Source organism: Aythya fuligula, chromosome 15, assembly GCF_009819795.1.
Source record: "Aythya fuligula isolate bAytFul2 chromosome 15, bAytFul2.pri, whole genome shotgun sequence".
Classification (NCBI taxonomy): domain Eukaryota; kingdom Metazoa; phylum Chordata; class Aves; order Anseriformes; family Anatidae; genus Aythya; species Aythya fuligula.
The window spans coordinates 638,619-650,300 of NC_045573.1; the positions used below are offsets into that span (position 1 = coordinate 638,619).

At 51.5% G+C, this 11,682-nt stretch overlaps 1 protein-coding gene across 1 annotated transcript; it reads left to right on the forward strand.

Moving 5' to 3' along the window:
* The first annotated feature begins 575 nt into the window (after positions 1-575).
* SCNN1G (sodium channel epithelial 1 subunit gamma) lies at positions 576-11,441 on the forward strand. Its single transcript, XM_032197620.1, has 12 exons — positions 576-892; positions 1,739-2,033; positions 2,465-2,658; positions 3,687-3,790; positions 4,249-4,412; positions 7,057-7,155; positions 8,332-8,449; positions 8,887-8,965; positions 9,044-9,101; positions 9,368-9,426; positions 9,627-9,702; positions 10,030-11,441. Exons 1-12 carry the CDS (start codon positions 576-578, stop codon positions 10,414-10,416), a joined length of 1,950 nt encoding a protein of 649 aa, XP_032053511.1. The 3' UTR covers positions 10,417-11,441.
* Positions 11,442-11,682: the final 241 nt, after the last annotated feature.

Here is an 11,682-nt window from a genome sequence, read left to right on the forward strand (position 1 = left end):
CCGGGGGCCGCGCGAGCCGCCCCCCGCCGCCCCCCGGGCCGCAGCCCCCCGACGGCCGCCCGGTGCCGTCCGTGCCCGCCCCGTCCCTTCCCGTCCCTGCCGGCTGGCGGCGCTGTGTGCCCGCACAGGGCGCGGCGGGGCGGGCAGGGCCGGGCAGGGCAGGGCCGGGGCGGGCCCCGCGGGGGCGGGCGGGGGGTAGGTGCCGGGCCGGGCGGCCGCAGAGCCAGCAGCGGCGGCGCCGGGGCCGGGAGCGCAGCGGCAGCATGGCCCCGACGGGCCCGGACGGCGGCCGAGGTGAGGGGGGCGCGGGGGGTGCAGGGGGGCTGGGGCTGGGGCTGGGGCTGGGTCCGGGTCCGGCCGCCCCCACGGGTCTGCCGCGACCGGGCGGGGGGAACGGGGCTGCCCCGACCCGACCCGTCCCGTCCCGTCCCGTCCGAGGGCACGAACCGGCACAAGCGGCGCGGGCGGGGGCGAGGAGCGGGCCCCGGCCCCCTCCCAGCCCCTGCGGGCGGCAGCGGGGCTCCGGGGCACGTCGGGGCCGGACTCAGCCCCGCGGTGCCCCCGCAGGCAGCGCCATGGCCCCCGGGAAGAAGATCACGGCCAGGATCAAGAGGACGCTGCCGGTGCGGGGCCCGCAGGCGCCCACGCTGAGCGAGCTGATGCGCTGGTACTGCCTCAACACCAACACGCACGGCTGCCGCCGCATCGTCGTGTCCCGGGGACGGCTGCGCAGGTTCATCTGGATCCTGCTGACGCTGAGCGCCGTGGGGCTCATCCTCTGGCAGTGCGCGGAGCTGCTCTTGAACTACTACAGCGCCTCGGTGTCCGTCACGGTCCAGTTCCAGAAGCTGCCCTTCCCTGCCGTCACCATCTGCAACATCAACCCCTACAAGTAAGGTTGTGGTGGACGCCGGGCTGCCAGTCCCGGCCCCGCGCTGCCCTGGCTGCGGGCACTTCGGGCAGAATGGCCCTGCTGCTCCTCAGCACCTTCCCTTCCCTTCCCTTCCCTTCCCTTCCCTTCCCTTCCCTTCCCTTCCCTTCCCTTCCCTTCCCTTCCCGCTCATCAGCTAACACACCCGCTCTGTGCTCTTGCTCTCAGACACCTGTGGATCACAATCTCTCTCCACTTACTGCCTGCCGAGCCGCAGCTCTTGGTTTAGCTTTCTGCTGGAGACGGCCCCTGGCGGGTCTGTGGCACTCTTCAAATTTCCTTCTCCCTAGGATGGCCGTTCCAGGATTACAAACAGTGACATCTCCTGAACAGGGGAGAGGGAGCAGCTGTCACTCCTCCGTTACCTTTCTTTTCCTAGGGGATGCCTTGACTTTTTCTATCAACAATATCTTTTTCCTGCCAAATTACGCTTTATGCTGAGGTCTGTTCTGCTGCCAGCTATCCTCCCCAGTCCGTCCCTGCCGTCCAGCTCTCCGGCTGCCTCCTGGCACAGCTGCAGAAGTCACATTTCCACACGTGCTGCCTCCTCGGGCTTGCTGGCAAAACCTCCCGGGAGCTCGGGAATCGGCTCAGTCTGCTCTGCTTACGATGCTCCCTTCCCTGGTCCCTTCCCTGAGCCCTCTCAGCCTCTCCCCACACCGATTTAAATGAGTGGGGTCAGAAGCGGTGGATGCAGGTCTGTGACAAAGAACTCACTGAGCACTGAGACACGCAGCAGGCAGCGTGCTGCAGTCAGGTGGGGAGTGCGGTGAACGACACAATGTTCTCCCGTTTTCTCTAACGCAGGTACAGTTCGATGAAATACTACTTGTCAGAACTGGACAAAGAGACAAAAAAAGCACTGGAGACTTTCTACGGGTTCTCAGAGGGCAAGTCCAAGGTGCGTCGTTCGGCGGGTGACTGGAACGAGACGGAGAGCCACTTCTTCAATCAGATCCCTCTGCTGAAGTTCGAGGACTTCTCCAGGACGGCCACTGACCTCCGCAGCGGGAGGAAGAGGAAAATTGAGGGCAGTGTTTTTCACAAGGACTCCTCCATCGTGAACTCCGGGGATTCAAACGATATCATCGGCTTCCAGCTGGTGAGTGGCACCCTTCCTTGGGCAGCAACCTCCTGCTGGGGGCATTGAGGGGGTGTTTGGGGGGGTATTCTTTGGGGGGGTTTTATTGCTCACTTAGTGGCGCGATAGTGAATAAAGTTCTGCCCACCCCTCTGCCCGGTCTGCCTCTGCTGCTGCCTGCAGATCCATCTCCTGCTCTCTGGAGGAGAAACGCCTTCCTGAAGTCTAGCCAAAACAGACTTAGTGCCATCTGTGACCTTTCTTTTTGGCCTGAAGCATTTGACTGTATCGTTTAGCCCTGAATGAAAGGTTTTTGGTGCCCCTTTGTCCTCTTGCTGCCACTAGAACTTCAAATGTGATTATTACAGTGGGAAAGAAATGATACACGCAGACTTTATAGGACATATCATTTCTTTCCGTCTGAAATGCTTTTTCTCCTTTGTAATTATCAGTGCGATGCAAACAACAGCAGTGAGTGTGCACTTTATACGTTCAGTTCTGGTGTTAATGCTATCCAAGAGTGGTACAAACTGCATTACATGAACATCATGGCTCAAATTCCCTTGGAGACTAAAGAAGAATTGAGTTATTCTGCTGACGACCTTCTATTGACATGTTTCTTTGATGGCCTATCTTGTGACAAAAGGTCAGTGCACAGAAAATACCTGCCAGCTTACCGGTTTATTTCCAAGTATGTCATACGTAGGAATTTAATATTTGGAGTTTGCTGAATTCCAGCAAGAACCAGCTCTATTTTTAAATGAAAGCAAACATTCATGTCTTAATGAACTTCAATTATGGTCTTTGATTTCATTTGTCTCAGTGTTCTGCTCTCCACATTTCAGATAAACTCATGTTTTTTGTCAGAATTGGATCTACCTGCTTATGATTGCTGCAGTGCAATTCCCGTGTGTCTTGGTAGTGGGAGAGTCATCCCTTAATGCCGGGATAACGGCAGAGCTGCCAGGTGCAGCCCTTGGGATGAAGCTGCACTTGTACATGGCTTTAGCAATTTTCCCACTGCCACGTACAAAGTGAGCTGCATCGTAACTCTCACCTTAGCAGGTAGAGCTGAAGCTTTTCTGGAAGCATTTTGTTTGTGTCTGTAATCATAAAATATTTTATTGGAATTAAGAGAGATTTGCTTGACTGGGAGGGGAGGTTCTCAGGAAAGACATGAACGTGCTTGAACTGCAAGGGTGTTTCCTCAGCCTCTCCTGCACAGCCGTGGCTGTGACATCTTTTCTGAAAAATGAAGATTCATGTTCCTTTGGACACTTGACTGTTGAATGAGAAAGGACTCTGCCCCCTCCACTGCCACCTTCCTGCTAGTTCAGAAATCTGCCCCCCCACTCTCTCAGCCCCGACTCCCACACTAAAACCTCTGAAATCTTTCATTTCCTGGTGCTGTTAAACCAGATCATATCTCCATGTAGTTTCAAGATATTAAGGGATATTAAGGGAAAAAAAGAAAAAGAAAAAAAAATCAGGAAAATAAAGTGCTTACACAAAAAAAAAAAAAAAAAAGAAAAAAGAAAAGAAAAATCCAAATCCAGTCCTGCTATGTTATTGGCCAAAAAAAAAAAAAAAAAAAAAAAGTCCAAACCTGCTGAGTTTCTGCCAGAGCCAGTTAAAACTGCAGAGGGCAATGCAACAATATTTGGTTTCTTTCAGGCATTTCACCCGGTTCCATCATCCCCTGCACGGCAACTGCTATACCTTCAACAGTGGAGAAAATGGGACCATCCTGAGCACCTCCACCGGAGGCAGCGAGTACGGTAAGGAAACTTTGCTTGCGGAGGAACTATTAGATAACGAGCGGTTCAGTGAACTGGATCCTGCTGGAGAGTGATTGATGTGTTGGCTCTAGATGTGCAGTCTGATTGGGGAAGTGCCTGTTTGAACTAGTGCAAACTGTTGCCAGAGAATACAAAGATAATATCATTGCATCACTAATGTTTTCCATCTGAAATTACTGCTTTCCAGTTATATAACTTCTTAAAGTAAGTTTCAGCTGCCTTCTAAGGAGTCGTTGTTTGTTTGTTGTACTTGGGGCTGCAGAGGGACACCACTTGCTCTAAGTGTCTCAGTCTAGCATGGCAGAGGCATCGCCTGACTGTTATAATTCCACTTAAGGCCAGGTAGTGTTGAGTAAACTCTGGTGCCCTCCCTGAAGAGAAAAAATTGGCTCTGGCTTCTGGTTTAACACTGCTCCTACCCCATCTCTGTTCTTCAGGATTGCAGGTTGTTCTGTACATCGACGAAGCAGACTACAACCCTTTCCTGGTGACATCAACAGGAGCCAAGATCATTGTCCATGACCAAGACGAGTATCCCTTTATTGAGGACATCGGCACAGAAATCGAAACTGCAGCGGCCACCTCCATAGGGATGCACTTTGTGAGTGACAGCAATCTTGTTTGCAGGTGCACGGCATTATTTCTATGAACCAGGTGTAAATGTGAACCAGTGCGGTGTTTGAACACAGCCAGTTGGGAGGGCAGCTAATTCCTCATTTGTACAGCTGAAGCACCCCTAGGAAAACCCTGTGATAGCACTATTCTGAACAGTTTTCTTTTCTGAGGATGGAAAATCTGTTCTTTATAAACCAAGCAGCTACTGGGGACCTTTTCTCCAGCCCCCTGGCTTTACAGTATCTGTGTTGTTTTCACAGCAAAATCCACAGCCACTGAGATGGGCTATCAAATGCATGGCCATCAAACGGCTATCAAATTTCCCCCAATTAGTGTAGTGCAAACCAGGCGTTTGACCCAAGGGGCTTCTTTCTGTGGTGGAGAAGTGAAAGCAGTGCCATCAGGCAAGCCAGACTTTCCTTTCATCTGGATGGGCTGTTAAGTGAGCGCTTTAGTTCTGCCTTTTCTTCACTGATGGCTGGTTCAAATGCATCAGGGATCCTGCTTATCTGTCCCGGCTGGGTGTGCCAGATCTAGATAGTCCATGCATTAGAAAAGACATTAAATACAAGGCTGACTGCTTTAAAATGTGCAAATAGCTAACTATCTTCCAGCTGTCTGAAAAGCTGGGGCACCAACTGCTTGGTCTAACCAGCAGGGATAAATGCTGCCTAAAAAACAAATAGAAGGCATCAGAATGAGAATGGTGGGAAGGAGGCAGACCCTCAGAAAGCTGTATTTCTTCTGTAACTCTTACACCATGCAGGAGAAAGCCACTGCAGAAGGAATATCAATATTTAATGCAAGAGTTCCTTGGCACAGTAGATTTGAACTGTTGCATATAGTATAAAAACAAGAGTGAATACATCCTGGTGGCTGCGTTTAAGATTTGGCATGAGGAAGTGTTCTGATTGCATCCTAATGTATCAGCTGAAACAGAAGCTCAACACAGTTTCTGGACCCAAAACAAACGCCTGTATCTGGTGATCGCTGTACTGCCAGTGAAGCGAGACTGCAGAGAGCCTGCTGAGGGGGCTGTGGTTATCAGGACAGGGCTGTGGTTATCAGGACAGGGCTGTGGTTATCAGGACAGGGCTGCGCAGCCGAGGGGCTGGATCAGTCCCTGTACCTGCATCCAAACACGGGAAGGAGGACGCAGGGATGTGCTGCACACAACCACTCTACTCTGTAGGCCTGAGCGGGGCAAGGGACGTTTTCCAAATGCAAATGTCAGCGTCTAGGTTCCTAATCACTCATGTACTTCTGCTGTATACCAGGACTTCCCACACACCCCCACCCCCAAAAATATTCCAAGATGTTTGGAATGCAAACAAGGCATTGTTTGGTAGCAGTTTCAGTACTTCAGTTAAATATTTAGTTTGGAAATTATTTCAGTACCTAAATAAACAAGTTTGCTTTCATAGGGGCATAAGCTGTGACAAAAAATAATAATCTATAAAAAGGATTGATCATCTGCCAGGGAGTATGCTCGCCAAGGCAGGTATCCTGGCATCAGATTGTCTACAGAAGTTAAAAGAATAACTATCAAAAGCTGGTTTCATTTGTTTTTTTCAGAAGTTGCCCACCTGTAATACTGAAATAATACATTTCCGTGTTTCCCCAAAGAGAGGTTTGGGCATATTTCTAAAAGAGCCAATGTGTCCTACCTTTTATTGTCAAATTCATGATTGGAGACTTGGCGTTTCTGTAGTGCAGACAGAAAGGTGATGCTTGCTGTCAGGCCTGATCTCAGTAACCTGTTGCTCTACAGTCAGTACCTTACAGCTAGGCAGGCATTTATCAGCCTTTGAAGGACCAGCCGCTAATGTAAACTCTGTACAAAGATGAGTGAACAGATTCTTAAATAAGTGACATTTCTTGTCGCATTTGGGCCACTTTCTTTGCTATAAGTAGATAATTATATCAAAAAGATAGCGAGTTTGGGGCTGAGGGAGGTACAGCTGCAGGAAGCAGACAGCCTAACCTGAGGCAGGTCTCGTGAAGCTGAGGGCTCCCAACTCCACGTGCAGGCACAGCACTTGGCATTTCACAGCTCTTCTCTCTCAGCATAGATTGCAGAACAGGAAAAGCTGTTAGCATTCAACAGAGTGGAAGGGTCAAAGCAGTTCGTGGAAACGGTCCTGAAGGAGATACAAACATTTGGAGTGATTTTGGAGAGGTGCTGTTGAGCACTAGTGGAGCCCGAAGTGCTGCTTTACCCGCAGAGCAGGAGCAGCCAGCACAGCAGCAGCTCGGGGCAGCGCAGCTCTCCCCAGGTGCTTTCTCTTCAGGATAAGTGGTACATGGTCACTAAGACTCTGCAGTGAGAGAAATTACACTGATGAAAGACTCTGCTGTGGAAAATCCTCACTGTTACAGTTATACTACCTCAGTATTCCTGCAGAGGTGGCATACGGAGGCACTAGATGAAGCTAGAACAGCACTTTGGGAAATGAACTGTACAAACCAGAAAACCTTCATTTTGACAAATCATTTGAGGTGGCAGAAGGTAAACGTGCTGTTCAAACCACCCCATCACTGAAAGTTTTACAACCACAAATGAGCTGCCAGGAGATTCTTTGGTTTCTCTGATGTTCCCAAACCAAAATTTGCTCTTTTCTGGTTCTCAGACTCGGTCCCGCAAGCTGAGCAAGCCCTACAGTGACTGTACAGAGACTGGTGCTGACATACCAGTAGAAAATCTCTATAACAAGAGCTACTCCCTCCAGGTAAATCACCGTTGCATTTGTTTTTTATCAATTGCTTGAAAACTACCTTCATAAAAAGCTCTACAATATTCTGTAGTTCAGGATCTGAGATTGTTAACAGCCCAGGCATAGGGTCACTGCTTTCAATCACTGATGCAAGATACCGCAGCACTTTTTAGAATCAGAGTTTTATTCCTAAGTGGTTGATGTTTGAAGTTCCCTTAGGCACCCTGTTAGATAAAGAAGGAACATTAGCTCATTAGGCAATTTTCAAGCACTGTGAGACTGGAAAATATTGGCCAAGTAAATGTTGCAGCTTAGTAACCCTTGAAGCCAGAAATTGTGACCTTTAGGACTCCAAGAATAACAGATACCATCTAATCAGTATCCAGATAGCAGGATGTTTGTTTACAGAGTAAGTTTCCACTAATTTTCCTTGGTTTCTGTAATTGGGTCCTCTTGGAGAGTGTCAGTTGTTCTGATACTCTCCACTTGAAGAATCACAATTACATTATTAGCTGCTGCTTTCTGCAAATCCTTTTCCTCGGCTGGATTTTTATTTTATGGGTATTAAACCCAAAATCTGCTGTGATGTATTGCCTAGCAGGATCACACAGACATTATCTGAGGCTTTAATAACAGTACTTCAAGAAAACTCAGGGCTCAGGAAGGCTGGGACTGGGAACAAAAAGATGACTAGGAATTGTGAAAGAAAAGCTCAGTTCCTGCTTGCTCCAACTGATTCAGCATTTTAGTAGAAAATACTGACTACTGCCCTTTTAATCCTTACAATTTCCAATCTCCAGACATGAACCAACACAAAACAGTCAGAGCTGTGAACATTTTCAGTAGCAAGTCACTTCCCCCACCTTGTTGAATCATGGACCAGGTGCCACGGCAGACCAAAAGCCTCTGTGGAGGTTTTGATGGAAAAAGCAACAACAGGGCTGCGAGGAAAGGGGGAGCATGCACACAGTCCTCCCCCTCATAAAGGATTATATTCCTATTCCTTGCACTATCACCTAAACGCTCCGCAGCACTTTCTGCCCATCTTTGTGTTCATTGGGGTTCCCATTTTGTTGCTGCTGCCACGAGCAGGGGAGGTTTTGGGGAGCCAGGGGCAAGTGCTGCACAAGCACAGGGCAGAAGGCAGCAGCCCACATTTCCGAGCCACCAGGTCTTGGTTTCTCTCCCCAGATTTGCCTGCACTCCTGCTTCCAGAAGGCCATGGTGGAGTCCTGTGGCTGCGCCCAGTACACGCAGCCGTTACCTGCCGGGGCAGAGTACTGCAACTACAAGAAGAACCCCAACTGGAGTAAGTGCTGGGACACCCCCACCCCATGCCAGCCGCAAAGCCCTCAGCACAACACGGCCCTGCCTGCGCCTGGCACCCACACAGCAGGTGGGAAAGGGGATCTGTAGCCCACACAGCACTCACACCGCAGAGCACGGGAGCTGCCTCTCGTTTGGATTGTGTCTGACAGTTTTCCTTATTGCTTGTCACTCACACACACCACAGGAGTGCCGAGTGGAGGACTTGACTGTGTGAGGCAATCATGCATGCTTACAGCAAGTGACAACTACTACTCAGTATTTTGCAATATTTGTAGGGGAAATCTTGCTATCCCCATCATGGAGGCGATGGCCCCAGGGGCCACCTACACCCCCTTCGCCTCACTCCAGCATAGGCAGCAAAAGGTCACTGCTTTTCTCTCCAGCTTCTCAAACAGCTCCTGTGTTCCCTTCTTGCAGTGTACTGCTACTACAGACTACACGAGAAGTTCGTGAAGGAGCAGCTGGGCTGCCAGCAAATCTGCAAAGACGCCTGCAGGTAAGCCCTGCCCCAGGGCAGCGGTAGGGCTGCGCGGGGGCGTTGGGCTCACAGCTAACAACCTGCCCTTCCCCACAGCTTCAAGGAGTGGGCGCTCACCACCAGCATCGCCCAGTGGCCGTCCATCGTGTCAGAGGTCAGTTCCCAGTTCTGCTTAGCCATGACTGCAGAAGGAGGTGCTAAACAAACCCCAAAGTTCAATGCAGTGGCAGAGGGGCCAGGGGATACTCGTTAGCCATGACACTAAGTTTGGGTTGTGTCCTCTTGGGGACAGCTGGCTTGTCACGCATTTGGTCTGGGAGCCCAAGCTGGTCCCAGGAGCTGCGGAGCCTGAGCTCCCTTTCTAGGGTATTTCTACATAAGTGCACACAGCTATAGTATTATTTTCTATATTTTTTCCAGGATTGGATGCTTCGAGTTCTCTCTTGGGACAAAGGGCAAAAAATCAACAAGTTGAACAAGTAAGTTTCCATTTATATGTTTCTAGCTTGCACCTCAAGCTCAGATATAATCTTAGCAGCCCTAATGATGGCAATTGGGGAAAAAGCTCCCTTAGAGCGGCCCAGCCCTACTGGTCCAACTGGTTATTTGCATAGTTTTTCAGTATGTTTCATGTTATTGTTTTACTAAACCCTCAGCCGCCTTCTGTTTCTCCTCTCAGGACGGACCTTGCAAACCTCATGGTGTTTTACAAAGACCTGAATGAGAGATTCATTTCGGAGAATCCCACGAACACGGTGAGCACACAGCAGGAGGACAGCTCGTTCTCCTGCCGGGCCGGAGGCTTTCCTCCAGCCACAGGAGGGTCCCGTCCAGGCAGAGGCAGGAAACCCGGTGCAGCCTGAGGTGCCCAGTCCTGCCCTTTCACAGCCCTTCTGAACCCCATGGGCTACCCCGAACACGCACAGAGCTCGCCAGCCTCCCACCACAGCAGAGCGGGCAGGAGAGGACCACACAGGCGGCAGGGGAAGGGCTCACGGCACTCTGTGCCAAGCCCTGGGCGCAGCATCCCTGCGGGCACACACCCACAGGAGCTGCTGACCTCGTGCTCTCTTCTCTTCCAGATCGTCATTCTTCTGTCCAACTTTGGTGGCCAGCTGGGCCTTTGGATGAGCTGCTCGGTCGTCTGCGTCATTGAGATCGTCGAGGTCTTCTTCATCGACTCGCTTTCCATCGTAATGCGGCGCCAGTGGCAAAAGGCGAAGAAGTGGTGGAACGACCGGAAAAGGGAAGGGTCGGGGAAGCCTCAGGTCGGCGATGTGGAGCGGCAGGGCCACGACAACCCCGTCTGCATCGACGAGGACCTGCCCACCTTCAACACCGCCCTCCGCCTGCCGCTGCCCCAGGAGAGCCACCTGCCCAGGACTCCCCCCCCAAACTACAGCACTTTGCGGCTAGAGACCGCCTTCACGGAGCAGCTGCCCGACACACTGGAGGCTGGGCAACACTGACACTTATTTATCCGCTCATCCAGGTGCCAAAGTCAGAGGTGGGTGCTGGACCCATGTGCCTGGGGTGAAAGGCACGCACCCAAGCGAGCACTGAAGGGCTCTTGGGTCAGACCCTTATTCAAGGATTGAACTTGCAGCCTAAGATTCTCTGAGCAAAGCTCAGACGCAAAAGCCAAGGGCTCAGAAACATTAGGAACTTCAAACAACATCAATTCCCAAGGTAATTATTGCAGGAGATGGCTGGAGCAGGATGTAGCACTGAGCTGGGATGTCTTGCCAAACAGAGGCGTGTGTTTGCAACCAACTACCTGCACCCCATTATTTGTGGGCAGGAATTACTCCACAGCAGAAGATTGATGCCACATTGACTATCAACACTAATTGCTCTCTGCTGTGTGGCTTGACTTGTGGGAAAAACCCGGGGCTTTCAGGAATGCAGCATGACATTTTCAGGAAGGGTAAGGACAGAGGCTTGGGAAGAAAAGAAAATGGATACAAGGAAAGCTCTCAAGCTGAGTTTTGATTAGGAGCCTGATTCCAAAGGTGGCTTGAAGAGCTTGTTATTCTGGGGTGAAGAGTTAGTATAGTCACCGATGTGCTTGTAAAGCAAGTTATTCACAGCTTGAGTCGGAGAACCTAAGTCATCCCAAAATAGTCATCGGAAAGGGCACGAAGCCTAATTCAGCTTAGAGTAATGAACCGCGTATTCTGCAAGCTTGTTTCATTTAATGCTGCTTGAGCTGCCTTTAAACGTAGCCTTGGAGTAACTCGTTAAGCTCAGCCACTGATTACTTCCCAGCAGCCTCAAAGGGAGCCGGCTTCTCTTCCTGCCCAACCCCAGGCAAGGACTTTTTCTTCCCGCAGCCACCGGTTCAGTGCCCCAACACTGCCCGCGGTGGTGCTGCCCAGGGAGGTGACACAGCAGGGCTGCTGCTGCCCAGGCTCTGTGCACCGCCCTGACAGGAGGGGGGCACAGGGTGCCTCTGCCCCCCTGCTGTGTCCCCAGCCCCACACACACCCCACACCCTGCCTCCCATGCACCAGACCCTCCCTGCACTGCCACCGTGCTGGGCAGAGCCAGCGCCAGGCTTTGCGCCATTTGTTCAAGGCTGCTGCCCCTCCCCATCCTCTGCTGCCCCTGCCCGTCCTGCAGGCGAGACCTCCTCGACAGAGGTCCCCGCCTTACCTCCGCGAGCAGGAGCACCTGGCAGCCAGGCGACAGCAACGCTGGCTTTGTCCGAGCATGAAGCAGAGCTGTGGCTTTCC

Coding starts and splice junctions, on each gene's coding strand:
- SCNN1G (XM_032197620.1), top strand. CDS start 576: ATGGCCCCCGGGAAGAAGATCACGGCCAGGATCAAGAGGACGCTGCCG. Junction 7,156..8,331: donor ACAAGAGCTACTCCCTCCAG/GTAAATCACCGT, acceptor TTCTCTCCCCAG/ATTTGCCTGCACTCCTGCTT. Junction 8,450..8,886: donor CAAGAAGAACCCCAACTGGA/GTAAGTGCTGGG, acceptor CCCTTCTTGCAG/TGTACTGCTACTACAGACTA.